At 37.7% G+C, this 21,763-nt stretch overlaps 1 protein-coding gene across 23 annotated transcripts in view; it reads left to right on the top strand.

Annotated features, from left to right (window-relative positions):
- PBRM1 (polybromo 1) overlaps nucleotides 1-21,763 on the top strand; it is an 87,398-nt gene that overhangs the window by 59,697 nt on the left and 5,938 nt on the right. For 16 of the 23 annotated variants that reach the window (XM_078853707.1, XM_078853715.1, XM_078853712.1 and 13 more), the window contains 9 exons: nucleotides 539-805; nucleotides 2,374-2,519; nucleotides 2,990-3,147; nucleotides 4,297-4,480; nucleotides 5,258-5,468; nucleotides 10,288-10,489; nucleotides 14,352-14,516; nucleotides 18,304-18,459; nucleotides 21,277-21,347. In XM_078853707.1, coding sequence (XP_078709833.1) covers nucleotides 539-805; nucleotides 2,374-2,519; nucleotides 2,990-3,147; nucleotides 4,297-4,480; nucleotides 5,258-5,468; nucleotides 10,288-10,489; nucleotides 14,352-14,516; nucleotides 18,304-18,459; nucleotides 21,277-21,347 — 1,560 coding nt within the window. Of the gene's footprint in view, nucleotides 1-538; nucleotides 806-2,373; nucleotides 2,520-2,969; nucleotides 3,148-4,296; nucleotides 4,481-5,257; nucleotides 5,469-10,287; nucleotides 10,490-14,351; nucleotides 14,517-18,303; nucleotides 18,460-21,276; nucleotides 21,348-21,763 lie in introns of those variants that run through there. The other 7 variants (XM_078853719.1, XM_078853723.1, XM_078853720.1 and 4 more) reach the window with 4 other exon arrangements.

Raw genomic sequence — 21,763 nt, forward strand, 5'->3', positions numbered from 1 at the left:
CGATATAGAGTTTCACCTCTGCATCACAGTTTGATTCCACCCAGGTCAGTTGTGTTAAAAGTTCTTATGATCTGATTGCTTTTTGGCCTGTGTAGAATGAATCAGCTCAGTCCAGTTCTTAGTGGATGTTTTGTTTATGTAACTAACACGATCACTATGCCAATCCTTGTTAGTGTTATAATCAAAGATTACGTGGGCATAGAACTTTCATTCCTCTCTCAACTCAGTGGTGGTCTTTCCTGCTCAGAGTTCAGATATACTAGCAAGTTAATGTTGGGAAAACAATTGCCTGTAATAATCATTATATCTGTTTGATATAAGAAGTGGTATAATGTAATTCACCTGAGCTGCACCCTGGTACCTTGCACTGAATTTAACACACGCATTTTAAAAAAGCCAAACCCAAAGAGAGAAACTTAGTGACTAGATTGTACCTTCTGTGCCAAAACAAAAACCAGGCTGGTATATATAACCTCTGTCTCCACGGCATGTTTCTGGAACATTTAATCTGAAATGATCCCTTCTCTTCACTCAACAGGAGTATTTTAAATTATGTCCTGAAAACTTTAGAGATGAGGATGTCTACGTCTGCGAGTCTCGTTACTCTGCAAAGACAAAGTCTTTTAAGAAGATTAAACTGTGGACCATGCCCATTAGCTCTGTAAGGTTTGTCCCTCGAGATGTGCCCCTGCCTGTGGTCCGTGTTGCTTCTGTGTTTGCTAATACAGACAAAGTGGAAGATGAGAAACACACTGAAACCTTAGAGGATAATAAAGTGGGAGACAGTATCCTTAACCTTGAAAAGGTAGGCAAGATGATAAGCTGGATATTGAATTGAACTGGATTTCAGATCAGAGATGATGAAAATGTGAACATTCATGTTTTAGGTTTCACATCTTTCCAAAAAGCTAAATCAATAGATAAATAAGAAATGACAATACATCTCACTTTAAAATGTGTAAAAAAAATTACATATATAATTTGTGTATGCATACTCCATATAATTGAAGCCTTGATTCAAATACATGTTAGCCCTGTTTGTGCCTTGACAATGTTAGCTACTGGCCACCTATGCTCTTAAACCTGTCATGTACATGGGGATTTTTTATGAATTTTGGAGTTCTCAGATTTACCTCCAAATACATACTGTATTCAAGTGCTGGACTAATCTGCGTTTCTCTCATTGTGTCTGAAATTTTTTTTTTCTTAACCACATTTTTAAAAATTGCATCTACTTTAGCCTGTCCTAACACTAGACAAATCAGTGAGACAGAAAAATCTATTTTTAACTCATCCAATTGCTAGTTGGTATTGCAGATGTCCTTTATATTTAGTTTTTAGGTATCAAGTCTTCTTTAAATAGAAAGAGAATAGTAAGCATTACATAGTGGTATCATATGCTTCTCTGTGACATTTTATCATATGTCAAACATGGTTTATTTATAGTTGATACTTTAATGGTTTAGAATCATCTGACAGTCTGATACTTGGCATTCCTAAGGACATTTTTCTTGCTAACATATTGAGAAAAAGGTTTTGTCTTTCATTTCTTATATTTAGATTTACAGAGTGAGCCTATTATTCTCTGTGCTCGCTCGCACAATTTAAAAACAAAAAAAAGGAACATGCTGATCACTGTTAACCCCAAATAGACATCCCTCCCCCAATAAAAGCTAGAGATGTGTGTTCTGATTTATCTCATCAAATGATAAAACAAAGGAATAATCTTATCAAGAATGTGAAGACTCACAAGGTCTGATCCTGCCATGTGTAGAGTGTCCCCTGTGAGCTGCCGAGTACCCTTGGCTCCTTTTGATTTGAGGATACAATGGGACATGATGTGAGTTTTGGATATAAGAGTGGGAATTAAATAGGATAAACGGCATGACATTTTTAAAAATATGCAGTATGGTGGTAATTGTGATATTTAAGGTATGAACAGTGAATGCCTTCACTCACAGTAATTTGACCAAATGCCTAATTTAGTTGCCCTGACCATGTAATCGTGTTTACTAAAACCAAGTGAGGAATATTGTAGTTTTGCTTTAACCATCCAAGATAGCTAATTAATTAATTTGATATCAATAAACCAACAAAGTGCCAATGGACCATCAAATTGATTATCTGGAAAAACAATAACTGTTTATTAGGAATTGCAAACCTAACCACTTTCATAGCCAGTAAGCTTGGCCTTTTAGTTTTCAAATTTAAGGGCTTACGTTTTTGGATGTTTGTGTCTACTTTTTAACTTATTTCCATTAAAATTAAGATTCAATAAAACCTGTTTCCTTTTAACATACTCCAGCACCTTTTTCCTTTTGTAATCAATTTTCCTAATTTTACCAGCTTTTTAATATATATATGTTGATGTAGGAGAAAGAAGATGTTCCAGTGGAAATGTCAAATGGAGAACCTGGTTGCCATTACTTTGAACAGCTCCGTTATAATGATATGTGGCTTAAGGTTGGGGATTGTGTCTTTATAAAATCACATGGCTTAGTGCGACCTCGGGTGGGCAGGTAGATATATTTTCTTCTCTATTTATAAATTGTAGCTATAAAGTTAGCATAATTAGACAACTAAAATCCATTGGTTTTATAGACTGCTTGAGGCCAAAAAGTAATATGGTGGATACGCTGATTATTTTTCTTTCACCTATCCTCAGTCACAGTTTAATTATCCTAATGTAGGAGAAGGTGTCAGACTACTGTCGGATAGCACAGTGCTGCTTTAAAGCCTCTTGAGCATGGAGCTTTAAGTGACAGTAATTAAGTAGCAGTAATAAATTATATAAATGAAATAAAGTGCTACTTAGCCAACATAATTACTATATTTTTCTCATTTTTAAGTGCATATAAAGTAGAGTTTTTGACGCATATTGTAGTCGTTTTTTTAATGACAGCTTTCATAACCATCTACTGTATGAAGTTAGCTCCTATAGGAGGGAATTCCTTTTATTCCTTTATCAGAGGCTTGGGTTGTTTTTTAGAATTGAGAAGATGTGGGTACGGGATGGAGCTGCGTATTTCTTTGGCCCAATCTTCATACACCCAGAAGAAACTGAACATGAGCCAACTAAAATGTTCTACAAGAAGGAAGTGTTTTTGAGTAACCTAGAAGAGACCTGTCCAATGACCTGCATTCTGGGTAGTTATTTACAATTTTAAATGTAACTGGCTAACTCTTTTCCTGTGTACTTTTTTTTTAGTCTAAGCTTATAGCTGTCTGTGGGTCTATTTCCCCCCAACCTTTTTGTGTGTGTGTGTGTGTAGAGAGAGAAAGAATGGATAAATTACCCAAAGTTACTTTTTTGGGCTTCATACTATTCACCTTTAGGGCTTTTTGAAAGATCCTTCTCTTTGATGTTTTCCCACCATAACACAAATTATATTTATTTAAAAACAAAATACAGAACCTCTATAACTAGGAAGCAGAAGACTATGAAGCCCACAGGGACTTCTTTATTCCAGTCTAATGTATCTGAAAAAGCACCTAGATATCATTGTGGTATACTAGGAGGTAAATGGAAATGGTGCCTTGGCTAAGAAATGGGATCTTTAAACTCTTAGTAATTTATTTTGACTTTTTGGATATGTTTTTTGTAGTGTTTTGGATGCAATATTAAATGCAGTTGAATGATAGTGATGGAATATTTTGTGACAGTATAGGACTTTCTGGATTATTTAATTGCTCATTTCTAGGCTTTCTAAAAATACAGTGGAACCCTGATTATCCAATCTAATTGGGACCGGGGCCAGATCAGATAACCAAAAATCCGGATAAACCAGAGCCCTGCTGCCCAGTCTCCATCTGTCCACCCCGACTGGAGCCCCGTGGGTGGCTAGTGGTTCATTTAATATGGAGAGCCAGGTAATGGAGGCTCAGATAAACGGGGTTCTACTACATTTGGTTCTTTTAAAAATACAGTTTTTTTTTAAGAAACTGTATTTTGAGGGAAGAGGGTGGTGTTAGGTGGATTCCACCAAAACATTTTTTACCTCAGCTATCTTCTAACCAAGTGTTTTGTTTTCAATTTCTCCCGTCCTTTTTTATTTTGTCATGATTTCTGTTCTGTGTGTGTGAGTGGAGCCCTCCTCTGATAGATCATCTAACTCAGTATGAGCAAAGTGCAATGAATGTGAGTGTGTTCCGTTGAGTACAGTAAAGCACCATGAATCTTCAGGATGTATGAGATGGGTGGAAAATTGAATTTCCCAGCTTTTTTTGAAATACTTCATGTTAGAGTTATGGCGACAGGGTACTACTGTTCATTACCCTTCTCTCTTACCTTTGCAGGGAAATGTGCTGTGTTGTCATTCAAGGACTTCCTGTCTTGTAGACCAACAGAGATCTCTGAAAATGATGTTCTACTCTGTGAGAGCCGCTACAATGAAAGTGACAAACAGATGAAAAAATTTAAAGGACTTAAGAGATTTTCACTCTCTGCAAAAGTAGTGGATGATGAAATTTACTACTTTAGGTAAAATATTATTGGAAAAAAACCATTTTTTCAATTTTACTATTCAAAATTGCATCAGGCTGATCACAAATATTTAAAAATAATCTCAGCTGCTACCTTCACATTTCGCTTTCCTCCACTGAACTATAATTTTCACTCCAGGCTTTGGTAAAAGCTGTTATGTTCTCAAAGGGCCAGTCCTCCTGGGATCTACACAAAATAATATGGTGTGACCTTGCCATGCAAAGATGTCAGAGCGAGGCCTAACTATCCTCCCAATTGATGGACATTATTATCAAGAAGGACTATTCATTTATTTTGTTTCCCAGTTTGGGTAGACAGACAACACCAGCTCTGTTTGAGCTAGCCAGCTAAAAAGAGCAGTGTAGCTGGGCGTAGCATGGGCAGCAGCTTGGGCTGGACTCCCAAGTACATACCCAGGGGGGTCAGGCGGGTTTGTGCTCAGATAGCTAGCCCAAGCTGTCACCCAGGCTATCGCCAGATACGCTGCTATTTTTAGTGCACTAGCTCAAGCAGAGCTAACACATGTCTGAGTACAAACCCACCTGACCCCCTGGTTACATACTCAGGCAGCTTGCCCAGGCTGCCACCCATGCTATCCCCATCTACACTGCTACTTTTAGCACACAAGCTTGAGCAGAGCTAGCATGTGTCTGTCTACCCAAGCTGGGAAACATGCTCCCAGCTGCAGTGCAGGCATACCCTCAGAATAAGATTTACGAGTGACCTGTCATGCAGAGGATGTTTTTTTTTTCTTTTTCTTTTTCTTTTCCTCAGAAAACCCATAGTCCCTCAGAAGGAGCCATCTCCATTACTGGAGAAAAAGATTCAGCAGCTAGAAGCAAAATTTGCGGAATTGGAAGGGGGTGAAGAGGATATTGAAGAGATGGCAGAAGAAGAAGGTGAAATCATTGAAGCACCTTCTATGCCTCAGCTTCAGACTCCACTGACTAGTGAACTGGATATAATGCCATACACTCCACCACAGGTAAAGATGCCTCTTAAAAAATGTTGAATGGTATACCAGTCAGTATTCTCTATCCCACTCCACACCCCAACCCAACCCTAACAAGAAAACAGAACAAAAGTGTAATTATATCCACCGAGGAGGTTTATATTTAATCTTAACAGCCCATGGAATAATTTTTCAGGATACTTCTATGTTCTAATATGGTACGCATTGCAGCAGTGTCTTTGCACAATTAAGTAATTTTTAAGGAATATGTTCAAATGGGGAGATAATTAGAGCAAGTTTTCACTATCGTGTGAAGAATTCTACAAAACTTGATGGCAGGAAGCAAGCAGAATTATGGTGGTGGGATGGGAGAAATGTCCCTCTCCACCTATCCCTCTACTAAAATAGATTAGTGGGTTTTAGTGTGTGTGTGTGTGTGTGTGTGTATTGACTGAACTCCTGGTACTCTGAATTTACGTGAACCTAATAGATATTTGAAGCTTCTTTTTTATACCACTTTTCATAATTTTCAAAAGTGACTTGTGATATTTGGGTGCTCAGCTTCATACCTTTTTAGAAAACACTGAGCATGCATCCTCTGAAAAATAAGCCTCTTTGGGCACTGAAAATTACTAGTCACTTGTGAACATATGGGTTATTAGACACTAATTTCAATCTGTGAATTAAGACTTTATTCTAAAGTGTTGAAAGGAATATGGTGAGAACTTCATTTCTCTTATTATTCCTGTTAGTTCTATACCTTTATTGTTTTCTATCTAAAAACCTGATAAATGGGAAAAGGAATGAGCAGAGTCTTTGGTGAGTGGAGAAAGGTATGTGGGTAATAGATGGAATCAACTGTCACTGAATGTTGGAATAAGGAGTGGGTAAAATTGTGAATTCCAGCGTGGCATGCTTGAACCTAAACTTCTGGAAGGTGGGTAGGACATCTGATGTATTCTTTCTGTATGAAGTTGTTTAGCTCAACTTACTTTTCAGTCTTCACAGTGTTGAACTCACTAGGTGGTTTTCTCATTTTAATACTTCTAAATGTGAAAGCTGCTGATCAATACTGCAAAAATATATGTATTTGGTGGTTACCATACATCAGTATATGGGTGAATGAAGTGATAGGAAACTGGTAATTAAATAGACTAAAGTAATGAAAAAAGATTGTTTTTCTAAATTAAAATGTGAACATTATCAGGAGCGTGACCACTGCCAAAAGCAGTACAATCAGGGACCAATGGACATGGATGATGTCATCAGAGTGCTTTTTGCACTTTTGACTCTGATCATGCTCTCCCTTGTGCTGATCTGCTGTTGCTGCAATCCTTCCTTCCCCGTCTTTCATGCTCTTCAACCCCCTCTCATCCCATCCCCACCTGTGTCTTCACATTTAGCAAATTCCCTTCTAATATAACTCCATGATGGGATTTAAATAAAACAAACAGTCTGGAAAAACAAAAAAATTAACTGGTGCTTATGCCATTAAAAACTAACGAAAGGAAAAGACATTGAGCTTGATAAGAAAGTTGCAACCTAACCTTGCCTTCAGTGTAGCACAAATGAGCAGTTTAAAGAAATGAAAGAAGTTCTTCATCCTTCATGTTTTTTACTTCTAGACAGATTTAAACTCACAGGTCCACTATTAGGTGTTGCAAGTGAAGAAACAGAGGAAGATTGAAGGGAAACTGAAAAGAATCAGTGTTAACATTAATACATGATGGTTGGATGAACACGAGAAATAACCTAATTATGAACTCCCAGAAAGTACTTAGTGCTCTTGAGTCTGTCTGAAAAGAAACCTGCAAAATATTGTGTTCAAGTTAGTTTTCAGCATACTACTTAGACGTTGCTAAAAAAGAAGTAACACGTAACACAGTGCCAAAGTGCGCAAAGAAATTCCTCCACAGCCAACGTCAACTTCATAATTGATTGATTGAAAAAGAATTGATATCCCAGCTTCCAGTGTTACACTATTTAGCACTTTCAGGAAGATTGTGTCTGGGGTTTTTTCCATCCCGGTGCCCTAAGCATGTGGAATTGTGCATGAAATGACTTCAATCAAAACTTAGAAAGCATTTTATAATGCAAAGGTCTCTAGAGAAAAGCAGTAAATTTATCAAATCTACTGATGCTGGTTTTGGAAGTGCTCGACAGATTACAAGTGGGTGCTATTGTCACAGTCTCAGTGAAAATGTGGCTTTATGAAATTAACAACAAAGAACTAGACCCACACAACAACAAATTTTAATAAATAAATCAAACAAAACATGAACCTTTCCATTATTAACAAACGTAATTGATGCAAATTATAATGGTTGTCAGTTGAGCATAGAATAGGGAGAAAAAGCTGAAAAATGACATTGGAACTAGAAAATCTAGATGTGGCTTAGATAGAGAACTGAGTAAAAGATGATCCCCATGTTATGGGCCTTAGTGACTGGGTGGGTGGATGGGTGCTGTTGAGTGACAGAAAATTTGGGAAGAAGGAAGGATTTGCGGGGGTGTACTTATAGCTCAGAGTTTGCCATACGAGTTTGTTCTGATGTCTGGACATGCACAAGGAGAGGTCGGAATGACATGCCAGAAAGAGGGAACTAGATGTAGGACTGAACGAAGGATCAGAAGAATGACAGATTTGTTAGTCATCAACATAAAGGGTATGTCTATATTGCATCTGGGAGCCGGGTAGACAGACATGGTAGTTCTGCTCTAGGTAGTGCACTAAAAATAGCAGTGTGGCCATAGTGGCACAGGCGGTGACTTGAGCTAGCTTCCAAAGCATGTATCTAGGGGATCGGGCAGACTTTTACTTGGGCAGCTAGCCTGAACTGCTGCCCATGTTGCCATGGCTGCATTGCTGTTTTTAGCTTGCTAGCTATGGTAGAACTAGCCGTGTCTGTCTACCCACTCTGGGAAGCATGCTCCCAGCTGCTATGCAGACATATCCAAAGACAATTGTCTAAGTTGTGTGAGTGGAGAAGATCATCCAGTGATACAGTGTAGAGGGAGGAAAGGAAAGGGGGCAAAGGAGACTACGAAAGGAAAGGAGGAAGATAGAATCATAGAATATCAGGGTTGGAAGGGACCTCAGGAGGTCATCTAGTCCAACCCCCTGCTCAAAAGCAGGACCAATCCCCAATTAAATCATCCCAGCCAGGGCTTTGTCAGGCCTGACCTTAAAAACTTCTAAGGAAGGAGATTCCACCACCTCCCTAGGCAACGCATTCCAGTGTTTCACCACCCTCCTAGTGAAAGTTTTTCCTAATATCCAACCTAAACCTCCCCCACTGCAACTTGAGACCATTACTCCTTGTCCTGTCCTCTTCCACCACTGAGAATAGTCTAGAACCAGCCTCTCTGGAACCACCTCTCAGGTAGTTGAAAGCAGCTATCAAATCCCCCCTCATTCTTCTCTTCTGCAGACTAAACAATCCCAGTTCCCTCAGCCTCTCCTCAGAAGGCATGTGTTCCAGACCCCTAATCATTTTTGTTGCCCTTCGCTGGAATCTTTCCAATTTATCCACATCCTTCTTGTAGTGTGGGGCCCAAAACTGGACACAGTACTCCAGATGAGGCCTCACCAATGTCGAATAGAGGGGGACGATCACGTCCCTCGATCTGCTCGCTATGCCCCTACTTATACATCCCAAAATGCCATTGGCCTTCTTGGCAACAAGGGCACACTGCTGACTCATATCCAGCTTCTCGTCCACTGTCACCCCTAGGTCCTTTTCCGCAGAACTGCTGCCTAGCCATTCGGTCCCTAGTCTGTAGCTGTGCATTAGGTTCTTCCGTCCTAAGTGCAGGACCCTGCACTTATCCTTATTGAACCTCATCAGATTTCTTTTGGCCCAATCCTCCAATCTGTCTAGGTCCCTCTGTATCCTATCCCTGCCCTCCAGCGTATCTACCACTCCTCCCAGTTTAGTATCATCCGCAAATTTGCTGAGAGTGCAATCCACACCATCCTCCAGATCATTTATGAAGATATTGAACAAAACCGGCCCCAGGACCGACCCCTGGGGCACTCCACTTGACACCGGCTGCCAACTAGACATGGAGCCATTGATCACTACCCGTTGAGCCTGACAATCTACCAACTTTCTACCCACCTTATCTGCCAAACAAGACAAGGAAAGAGTGTTCAGAGAGAGATGGAGTTGGGAAAGCCAAAGATTAAAGGTAGAAATAATTTTAGTAAGACCCATAACCATAAATACAATGTATTTACTCAAATCATATTTATAGAATGGGGTTTGAGATATAATGAAATTACACTTATGATCTTACCTTACCTTTTTGGCTTCTTTAATCAGTTTGCTGAAGTCACGGCCCATATTTTGTTAAGCTTTCTTGGTCTAGAACAGTGGTTTTCAACCTTTTTTCATTTGAGGACCGCTAAAATTTTTTTAATGGAGGTGCAGACCCCTTTAGAAATCTTAGACATAGTCAGCGGACCCCCATGGTTCCGTGGATGACAGGTTGAAAACCACTCATCTTGAAAGTCCTTTTGCTCAGCTTGGAATGGTATTTGTTCTCTCAATCAGAATATTCCCAAATTTCAGTTGTGAGGTCAGCATTATGTATGGAAAAGTTAAAAACCAGTGACACTTCTTCCCCTCGCTCCCCGCCCCAACCCCCCCTTGCCTCATGCAATTGTATAGTTATAAAGTGAGCTGTGAGTTTGAGACCTGACATCTCTTTGAGGGCTGCAAGGAAGGCAGCTGTTTAATAAATACTACTGAAGCACAGGAAATTTTGATGCTCTAACAGTTTTTAAAGGCTTTTGTATCTTGTGATGATTCCATTGTATATTTGTGGTCATAACCCATTTTTCTTACAGTCCACTCCGAAGTCTGCCAAGGGCAGCACAAAGAAGGAGGGATCAAAAAGGAAGATCAACATGAGTGGGTATATCCTATTTAGCAGTGAGATGAGAGCTGTGATTAAAGCTCAGCACCCAGACTACTCCTTTGGAGAGCTCAGCAGGCTTGTAGGAACTGAATGGAGAAACTTGGAAGCAACCAAGAAAGCAGAATATGAAGGTAAATGAAAACTAAAGTGACATATATTTGGTCTGCTTTTTTCCTTTCTATAGAGATGCAGTAATTTCATTCAGATAAGTTTAACTATTAAGGAAGAATGTCTTGTTTGTAGCTTCGTATGTGGAAAGGTTTAAATAAATGTTCATGGTAATGAACTGTAGGAATGAAATAGAAAATATCTTAGTATAATTTAATTATATAGTGCAGCATATGAACCCTGTACTTTAGAAGTACAAGAGTGTGTCTCTGCCACAAAGTATTTTTGATTGAACACAGAGACACACAAAACAAGGAAACAACTCAGAAGTGGATGGGTATGGAGATAACATTGCTGGGGTGGAAGTTGGGAGGGAAACCTACTCAGGAGTCATTTGAGGAGGTGATGATTTAAAGAGGATTGGAGGAAGGCAAGCAAGAGAGTTCTGTGGAAAAGGAGAGTGGGGCTGTTCAAAGCATGGGAAGCAGGTAAGAAGGCATGAAAGATAATGGAAAAAGAAGTCTTTTGCTTAATTAAAATTGGGCTAAAATAAAGTAGGACAAAAATAATAGAATAAAAATTCAGGATACCTAATCCGTTACAATGCTGGGAATATAACCTTTTGAACCTTAGCATTGTCCAAGAGTTGTAACTGATTTTGTTGAAATATCCTATTCCCTAAATGAATCCTAGAATGTTCTATAGACCAAAGAGTCCAGGCAGAAAAGAACTCCATAAGTCTTTTTTATTTTTCTTACCTGATATTCATCAGTAGTCTTGGAACTTTTTAATCAAACTCAAATCACAGTTGACACTCTTCAAGAGATCCCTGCCTGAGTACAGATAAACCATCATTTAAATCTCTTCTGTTGGTATTCACTATTGCTGCTATAGTTAAGAATGTGTCAGCATTTCCATTATAAAGCACAAATTATAGAAGTATATAGCACTACTGTTATAATAAATTACTTAGTGCAGGAAATTAGCATATAAGGTTTTGGCTTTAGAACAAATATTACTTTAAAAAAGTTAAGTTATAAGTTTGCTTTTTCTTAGTGTTTTGTTGGCATGCTCATAACTCAAAAGCAGGTTTGGTTTTCAGACTAAAAATTTGCATGACATCACTTCTCCCTCCCCACCCGTGGATTTTCCATAGCATCTCTTTGCAGGGGTAGAGCGTAATGAGGCTCCATTTAGTCATTTGAGGGTTATCTGTTGAAAACTCCATAAAGGAAATAGTAATGCTGTTGCATCATGAATGTACCATACAGTATGACATTTTTCCTAGGCTGCAGTTTGTTTATACATCACCATAGGTCTGCATGGCACCTTATAGGAGAGAAATGTCAGGTCCCTTCTTATGTCCTTCCTCTCAAGAACAGTATGATGGTTAGCATGTTTAAAACATTCTAATTAGAGAAGCTAGATTATTTGCTTTTCCAGGAGAGTACACAACTGTAATACAGCAGTAGCAACAATGCCCACTATAGTTAAGGTTGTGTAAGTAGTTCCATTTTAATCGTCTTATTTTGCTTGCTTACAACTTTCCAAAGCTTTCAGTTTAAACTTGAACTTTGCCAGACTTGGTCCCTACCCAAAGTTAGATTTTATTATTTTCTTGAGGGGGAGCTCACAACATCTGACCTGATTTGCTTAGAGTATGTGTGGGTGGGAGAAAATACATTCCTTCCATTATGAAAACACACAAAATTCATGCAAGTGCTAGTGTGGACACTGCAATAGAGGAAAGAAAGCTAAAATTTGGTGTGATTTTTACACCTCAGAAGTGTCTTTCAGCGTTATGGTGAAAATTAGTTTGGATTTAGCTGAGTTTGACCCATTGAAAATGGAACCTTGCACATGTGGGGTATAAATTGTACAATTTTTAGCAATATTTAAGCACAAGTAGACTCATTGCACATGTCTGCATGGCTAACTTAGCCGCACTGCAAAGAATTTTGTACATATGCACTATGAATGAGGCAAAGACTCATTGTAAGGAAAAGTGAAGTTCAAGCAGAGGGGCATCTTCCTGCTTTATAAATTGTGTTTCAAACCCTGGTCTGAAGGATTTGGGATTGGAGTCACTGAACTTTATAGTGAATCCCAGCTGAATTTTTCTAAGTCTGTGCACCATTATTGCACTGCTGTGACAATATTGTAAATTGTAAGTTTCATCTGTTAGATCTGTGCCAGTTGTGACGTCAGTAGACAGATTTTACGTAGCATTGCCCCGTACTGGGTGGGTCACAGTCCTGTTTCAAGACTCAGCGTTCCAAAGTTGAAGTTACTAGCATTATGGTCAAATAGAAAATTTAACGGTAATTCAGCAGAGTGTCTAAGGGGCTTCTTCTATCTGATCATTTTTTAACTAGCCAAAACTAAAGGAGAGTATGAACAGCTGGATCTGTCTTTTCTCCAAATTCTTTAATCACTCTGAAGAGGAGTGTCCACTTCTCTACTTCGGCATCTCCCCTTAAATGGCTTGTGTTCTCTGTTCTCAATCATATATGTGTTGCCAGTAATAAATGTAGGAGTTCATATGCGTCGTCATCCCTTCCTGAGATGATTGGTGAAAACACGGAAGGAAATGCCTAGAAGAAATGGAACTGGTCTTTCAGTGTATTTATATACTTCTAGAGGTTGCACAAACAAGTTACCCATGAAACACAGTTGTATGATAAAGGCTTTTGGACTTCTGTACTGGTAAAAGCTAGTGTTTTAGTAGCATATATAATTTAATCCTGTTGCTGAACTTCTTAGCTTCATTTGACACTTTATTGCTGTTTTTAGTAACAATTTTCATCTTTCACCAACTTCAAGAAAACTTTTAGCCCCGCCATTCTGTTAAAATTAACAGAGGTATATGCTGCATTCATTTATTCTTTGTTGCTTCTCATTGCTTCAGTAGGATATAATATTCAGAGAAAACAAATCAGTAACTTGCATGCCCAAAAAGCATCTTGCGTGGGCATTTGGAATACCCCTTTTTTCCATGTAAAACTGTCTTCTCATCAGATTCCTGTACAGTCAAGCTTTTATTCTTATAGTAGCAGTGAGAAACTTGATCTAGGTACCAAACAGATTCACAATACGAAGGACACACATGTTTCTACAGAGCAGCACAATTTGAGTTAGACATCTGTAGCTAAAAAGGAAATGGCTATAAGGGAACTGTGATGGGGAAAGGGAGAAGTCAAAGGGAGAGGCAGAGGAAGTATTTTTGGTCAATCCATCTGCTGCTTGTTATGTTCTAAAACACTAAGGACCTATCTACACTAGGGAAATCTTGCAAGAATTTTGCTACCACTGTTTCGGCTCCACCAGTAGTATGGACGTGGGGAGCCCCGATGTAGATGAGTCACTGATTGCCACTTGTATTTTAAACACTCTTATGACCTTATCTTGCTTGGGGCAAATCTAACGGACAAAGGGCTTAAAATGCCAGCAGCAGCTGGTGGCACATCTACACGAGAGCTCCCAACATTGCTACTGCTGGCTTAGCTGAGCCAATAGTATGAAAAGTAGGAAAGTTTTGCCCAGTTTTCCTAGTGTGGACCGGGCCTAGTGCTGGGCTGCTGCTATCATGTTGGTAACACTGGTGTTATGATCAAATCTGTTCTTTGACTTTTTAAAATTAACTTTTTAATCAAATAAAACTTCACATTTTTAAAACTTGATGGAATATTTTTCATGATAGGTTCTCTAAAAGTTTTAGCTGGAGCCAAATGAAATCAAATTATATGCTGTATGAGTAGAATAATCTGTTCTATTTTATATTAGACTAAACTATGCCAGTGTTTTAATAGTCCTCTTTAATGAACAGATAATATTTTGAAATTCTGGGTTACAAAACAGAACTGAAAATCTAAAATACTTTTACAGAGCGGGCAGCTAAAGTTGCTGAGCAGCAGGAGAGAGAGCGAGCAGCACAGCAACAGCAGCAGAATTCCTCCCCCCGGGCAGGCACTCCTGTCGGGGCTCTTATGGGGGTGGTGCCGCCACCAACACCAATGGGAATGCTCAATCAGCAGTTGACACCTGTTGCAGGTAAAAAGTAGGAGCTATGACCATTTTTTCCTCATCCACTTTATCAAACCCCTTCATAACTCTGAACACTTCTCTTGGGTCACTTTATTCCTACTGAAGAAAAAGCTCCACCTCTTCAGCCTTTCTTCATAATAAATATACTTAAACTTGAAATTATCCTGATTTCCCCCCCCACCCCACCCCCCCATTACACTTTCTAGTCATTAATATTCTTCTGGAAAAGGCTGTAAAATAGGTTCCTCCTTACTCAGTAGAGCTGCTCCCTGTTTGTATTCCGTCATCTGTGTTCACTCTGCTTATTAAAGGAAATGTTTACTCCTGGTAGTACTGCAAAGGGAAGTGAGCTGGATTTCTTCTAGTGCATGCATCATCAATGGAAGTGTTAAGTAGGTTCCATTTGAAATCTTTTATTGTTGGTGACATGTGAGACTGAAAAATCCAGCCTGACTTTCAGATTCTAGGATGAGTTTGCAGATTTGGCAGCTAAAAAGGTTATTTTGCTTGTAAACAGAAAAAGCTTGATCTGGGATAATTGAGACAATAAATATGAAATCCCACATTGCCATTTTTACCAAGTCACTTCACAGAATAGAACTGCACTTTTAGGGCTTTTTCCACAAATCTGTACTATTTGGTATTGTGATTAGCAGTCGTATTCCAGCTGAATTCAGTAGGACTATGCCGGTATTAAATGTTTCCAGGATTAGGTCATAAGGCTGGGCAAAGCCCTGGAGAATATATTAAGGGAACCTATGCTTCATTGGCAGGGGTATGTATTAGGTCTTTTCCTTCTCCAATATCTAATTCTGTCACAGATTAATTAAAAAGATCACATTAGTTTAGTCAAGTTCTAAAAATAGTGCTTTGAACATACAATTAAAGTATATTTTATCTCTCCCTTAATGCATTCGAGTTACTTCATTTGTTCTCAGTTTTGTTTTTTAGGCTGCAGCCATACTTTAAGCTGACAGCTTGTAGTTTTATTTTCTGTTATGACCTCTAAATTCCTCTCTGGTCAATAGGTTGCATGGATGTTCAATTAAATACATGTTTCGTATTTGGCTTATGATATCCAGACTGCAAAGCATTTGTTTACACTAAATTGCATGTTTCTGCTAGTATCCCAGTCCTGTTAATAAATTCAGGTGGTTCTCTGAAATTCTCTGAATCTGGTTGTTCATTTTTTATGTTTAGTTGTTATACCTTAAGCAGATTTTGCTGTCTTACATTTTGATATTCTTATCTAAATCATTTGCATATGTTATAAACAAGAGTTCCCCACTGCCACCTTTATTTTACCTGGAGAATATCTTATACAAGCAAGAAAAGCTACAAATTTCAGCCTCTCATGTCTTTATACTAACCATCAATTTTACATTTTTTCAGGGAGTCTTTTTTTTCATAGCTAGTAATCCCCTTTGTGAAACCTTTACAAATGCTTTGTGACAAATCTAAGTTCTGCACATAATATTCACTGTTTACTTTATCTCTTGTGGTGAGTTCTTCAAACACAAAGACCATCCTCTCATAATTCAGACTGATAAAAATGAATTTCCAGAGTGTGTCTTCACTATATCATGCAAAATACTTCCAAATATTTTCCTTACAACTGATAATGAAGTCATCCGCTTCCCAGTCTCCAGGAGTCTTTTATTTGAAAATGTCTAAATAAATAAATTGAGATTTCACTTATTTCTTCCTCAACCTTTCAGCCAGTGATGAGGTGATAGAAAAATTAAAGAAAAGCATATATTCAGTTCTGTTACTTTCATCTGCATGAAATAACCCTGTGGGACTAGTTACAGGGCTTCTGTAGAGCATCTGAGGCTGAGAAATTCTAGCACTTCCTAAGATACACATTTAGGAAACAAATCTCTAGTCACATGTACAATTATATATACAAGAGCTTCTGTAAATAACTGTGGCTTATATGAAAAATGGGGGAAGGTACAGTTCAGAAGATGTAAACAGCTATCCAAGGAGCAAAAAAAAAAGCAGGTTACCTATTAGATTTATTTTTACTAACCAAAACTGCAGTGGAAATTGCACATTGAGATATTAGAAGCGGTCACATAAACCATGGGTTGGGCTACTGGAACCTATCCTTAATGCAGATTTCACTACAGTATATTAAGTCAATCAGCTATTGAGTAAGTATTCCATTGAAGTCATGCAGTATATGTACAAATAAACTTCTGTAATTGAAAGGAAAGTTTTTAAAAGATTCAAGTGACTGACTTGAAGATCTTACTGCAAGCTGGTGTAGTAGAACTTTTTAGCTACTTTGGGACCACTTACTATATCGATATTTTTGTCTGTGGTTTTAATTTTTAAAAATAAAAATTTGCATTGAAATATATTGATAAATTCATAGAGACAAGTTTAAAAATATTTGAATGGACATCTATTACAATTTAAATGTTGAGCTAAATTTCTTGTTCACCTAAAGAAACTTATTATGTGAATGGGACCAAACTGTTATTTCTTGATTGTTGGCTTAACTTGAAACATGAAAAAAAGCTGACATTTCTCAGATCCGTCACAATGTTTTCTGAGCAAGCTGCTAGTTATTTTTCAGCTACAGATACCCTTTGCTCCTGAACACCCAGTAGTTCTATTAAAGAGAGAGTGGTCAATCAGAGCTATTGAGAGTTATCAGTTGGTCTTAATCCAGAAAACTCTGCATTCTTAAAGTTATTTTTTATATGGGTTGTTCATTGTCAGTGTAATGGAGACTCTGGAGGTGCTTTCTCAGCATGCCCTGTAGATTCTCCAATATTAATATTTAATCTTATCTCCTGTTCTTTAGAACCTTCTCCTATCCTCAGTTATCTTTTCATAGTATTACAAACACCTTTCCTTAGCTCTCTGACAACATACCATGCAAAATTAACAAACTGCAAGGGACTGGAAACAGCAAGTTAAAAATCTAGGGCTTAATAAACATAATACAGACCTTTCACATGGCCTTTCAGGTTTGCTTACTGACAGTACGGTACTTGGGTCTTCCTCACTCCCAAGAGATTGAGATTGTTAGCAGATGGTCCCGTATATTCTTCATTGTATCTTTTTCTTTATTATGAGGCCTATGAAGCATCAGAGGTCAAATTCTGCCTTGATTTTTATGCACCATGTAAATCAACTGACTTCAGTGGGGTTGCATGGGATGAAGGTTGATATGTCCCAGCACATCCAGAGTGATCAGATTTTTAACTTCCACTTAAACATTTGCTCAGGTTGTATAGAAGGTAATTAAAAAAAAACAAAAACATGCCACTACATTGAGTTAAAGAGTATGCATTATAAATAGTCTTGGTAGAAGAATTCTGCATGCATAGCACAGAAAAATGCTTAGAGAATTTTTTATCTTGCAATTAGGTTTGGCCACAGAGCTATCCCACAAAGTATGGATGTGCAAAAATTGATGTCTTGAGTGTTTTGCTGTTAATTCGAATATGAGTGACAGAACTTAATGCTATGTTAAAACTGTTCACATTAGAAACATTTAATTGTGGCTGAATGTATTCCTTGTGTTAACATGTATTTGAACATTGAGCATTTTTTGCCCCATGAAAAACATTACAAATACACTAAATACTAATTCATCCAAAGTATAGCATTTCATATTTATAACTTTTATTTTATTTTTTGTTCGTTCTTGCAAGATACTAATTGTAGTATTGTCCTGCTGTACTAAAGGTGCTTATTTGTGGGTAGTGCATGTCTTATTATTTAGATCATATTGCATGTTATTGATGCATGTTTGAAATTTGTTGTGTCCTTCAAGGCATGATAGGTGGCTATCCGCCAGTGCTGCCACCTTTGCAGGGCCCAGTTGATGGCATTGTTAGCATGGGCAGCATGCAGCCACTTCACCCTGGGGTGCCCCCACCCCACCAACTTCCGCCAGGTATGCCAGGCATCCCAGGCATCCCACCACCGGGTAAGAATGTCCACATTCACTCATTATTTCATCTTCATGTTCTCACAGTTTAACCAGTTGTTACAGAAGTTATCTGAAACTTGTTTGTTTGTAGCTTAACTGCTTGACTGTTGCTGAATGTTCCAGGTATGTCTAACTGTAACATATGTGCCATGCTGCTGAATATACCAGGTATATCCCAATTGTCCATTGAGCTTAATGGAATGTTAATAAATGTTGGCAGAACAACTTATATTGTGAACAAGCAACAAAAGATTTACCTGGTGAAATATGACTAGTCAAAATCATGTTATTTGGGCATTAGTTTATCAGTAGCTTCAAACCCTGAAAGCGGCTTAGTTCTTATCCTTGTATTTAAATAGAATGTACAATAATTTTTTAGTAGATTCATAGGTGGGATTTCTTGTTGCCAGTGTCTGGTGGAAATCCTTTCCATCTGTGCATTGTTGGTTTTTAAAAAATTATATTCAAAGTCAGTTTAAATTCACACAACTGACTAAATATCTCTGTGTATTAGCAGTAGGTCAGATAATCAATTACATATACATATGATAAGATTAGAAATTGTCATTGTTATTTATTCACCAAATACAAAAGTTGAAGGCAGTCCTCACCCTTACTTTGCAATCTATAAAATGTCCAGTCATAAGGCTAATTATAAAATTGTTTGCAATCTTACAAGTTAGTATACAGTAGCCTTCAGTGCTAGTGATTCAACAATTTATGTCCCAGACCTGATAAGAAGGTTTATTTGAAGTATGTGTTGGTGAAGTAAATCAATCAGTCAAAATCTTCATTGACAAAGAACAGCATTTTTCCCCATTTGTCTTTATTTTCACGTTTAAAATTTAAATTTCTGAGCAGAGCAAAAGATGAATGGTTATATTTTAGGAAAGCGGGGGATATGCCATGTATAGATAGTACTATTGTCTCATTCCTGTTCTGGGACTGCAGGTCACTACCCTCTTTTATACTCTTTACTACTGCTTCTTTCCCCTTTTGCCCCCCACAGCACACTCCAATGCTGCCATTTAAAATGTTGCACACGTTCAGTAGTTAAGCTGTTAATCTATAAACAGAAAGTGGTATTTTGTTTGCCTTTTAGTTTCCATTTGCAACTACAGTAGATGTTTACCTGAAGTCCTATTAACATGGTTATGTATCTGAATGTAAGTGGTTTTTTAAAAAAAAAAACCTCGGTCAGTATTAGGTATGCAAGCTGCATCCTAAACTGGTGTGCAAGATTCACATTAACTTCATAACATTAATGGGTTTAGTATTGTAGCTTGTTGATAGACCGCAAGATGCAGCTGCATCTCCTGCTCATCAAGTCGGTGAAATTTAAGAGCAGGATGGTAGTAGTATAAAGGTTTAGTGGATGCCACACTGTGCCAGGTTGGTGTGTACCTTTAAGAGGTCAGTTATTCATTATCACAACTGGAGAAATGAGCATTATAGGTTCAGCATTTTAGAACTGAGGGGATAGAGATTCAAGGAAGAAATAATAGACCTTGGACCGAAGGGTCCTCAGAATCTCATCTGGAACAGTGTAGAGTGAGGGAGGGGCCATTCTCAGGTGCTGGAAGAGAAGTTTCTTCCATCCCAACCCCCAAAAATCCCTGACATATCACACTATTTACATTGGAAGAATTCTTACCTGTTACTGTATTTTTGTACATTTGAAATACAGGGATGTTGTGAGTTTTTTAAAATGAGCTCAATTTATGCTTAAGAATAAATGCCAGTGAAAAATTGCAGTGGCACATCTTTTCAAATCAATGTCACCGATGTAGAACACTGCATGCAGATTACATCTGGTATGCATACATTTTCAATTTGAAAATTAATTATATTTGATTATGACACGATGAAGCATCGACACAAATATAAAGAACAGCATCAAGAGCAACTTTCATTAATCTGTTCAGGCCCAGTCATCTTCATTTAAAATGTCACGAACCAGACAGCTCTCAATTAGGTTTGTAAATTCATCTTTGAGTGTCTAAGACATGTAAAGACATCTTGTAAAGATGTGTCTAAGACATGTAAAGACATGTAAAGACATCTTGAGTGTCTTTACCTGGTCTGTTCCCTGCTGCACTTCATGTAATAGGGAAAATGTGTAAAATATTTATCCAAATAATTGGAAATGCTTTATCATATGTAATTTCCAAAGTTAAAAAATAAGTGGATAACGTTAATCTGTTTTACTCTTAAGACTATGTAAACTAATCTTATCACTTCAATGTTTATCACAAATTGCTTTTCTTATTAGAAGACTAATATAATACAGTAGCATTTTTTTAAAAAAGGAATTGCATGGTTTTGCTGCTGCTTGAACACATTTTATAATGTTGAATGTAGGGGAAATGTTGGATGACACTGGATGGAACAAATCTATCTATATATATATATATATAATTTTTTTAATTATTAAAAGAAGGATGGGATGATTACTTTCAAATAAGAGAGGTGTATAGTTTGAATGGTGAGATTTAGTCAGACAATAACTGTGCAACTGGCAAAATGGAAACCAGAAAAGAATAGAATCTCTTTTTAATTATTACCAAAAAAAAGGGTGGGGATTGGGGAAAGAGAGTTTTAAACTGAGCAGGCTGCATCTCAGTATCATGCCTTTTTTAAATCTAGAAACTTTCTATGACAGGCAGTGTTGTATCGTTATGGTGAATAAAATTAATTTCAATAGTAAAGATATGATGATCAGTTAGATAATGATGCCAGATCTTTATAAAAGACAAAATGGCATTGGTTACTGAAATGAAATAAAACTAATTTTGTTTATATTTTAAAATGTAGGTGTTATAGGCCAAAGTGTGTCTTCCATGGTAGGCACTCCGGCACCAGGAGGAAGTCCCTTTGGACAGCCGGTAAGTAATTTACATTCTTTCTGAAATGTTAAGTCATATTCCACTGTATTCTCTGAGTTAATATTGAACCAATGTCTCCACAGTGTGCTAGTAGTGAATGCTATGATGCAGTTTGTCTTTCAAATGAGATGTAAAATCAGGGCGTTTCTCACCACTTTTGGTCATTGAAGATCCCATAGGAAGAGTATTTGTGTTTCTTGGCCAGATTCTAATTTGGTTAATTAAATTGTAACAAAGTGCCCTCTGCAATTTAAATGAGACAGTATTCTTTTTTTCCTGTCCTAATTGATGTGAGTCATTTCTGTGCACTGTGTAATTGCTGATGACCTGTATTTTACCTATTTGTTTGCGAGAAGATTTCTTGCTCTGTTTCTAAACATCAATAAACAGGCTGCACCTCTTTATTTCTTCAAAAA

Source organism: Lepidochelys kempii, chromosome 7 (genome assembly GCF_965140285.1).
Source record: "Lepidochelys kempii isolate rLepKem1 chromosome 7, rLepKem1.hap1, whole genome shotgun sequence".
Taxonomy (NCBI): domain Eukaryota; kingdom Metazoa; phylum Chordata; order Testudines; family Cheloniidae; genus Lepidochelys; species Lepidochelys kempii.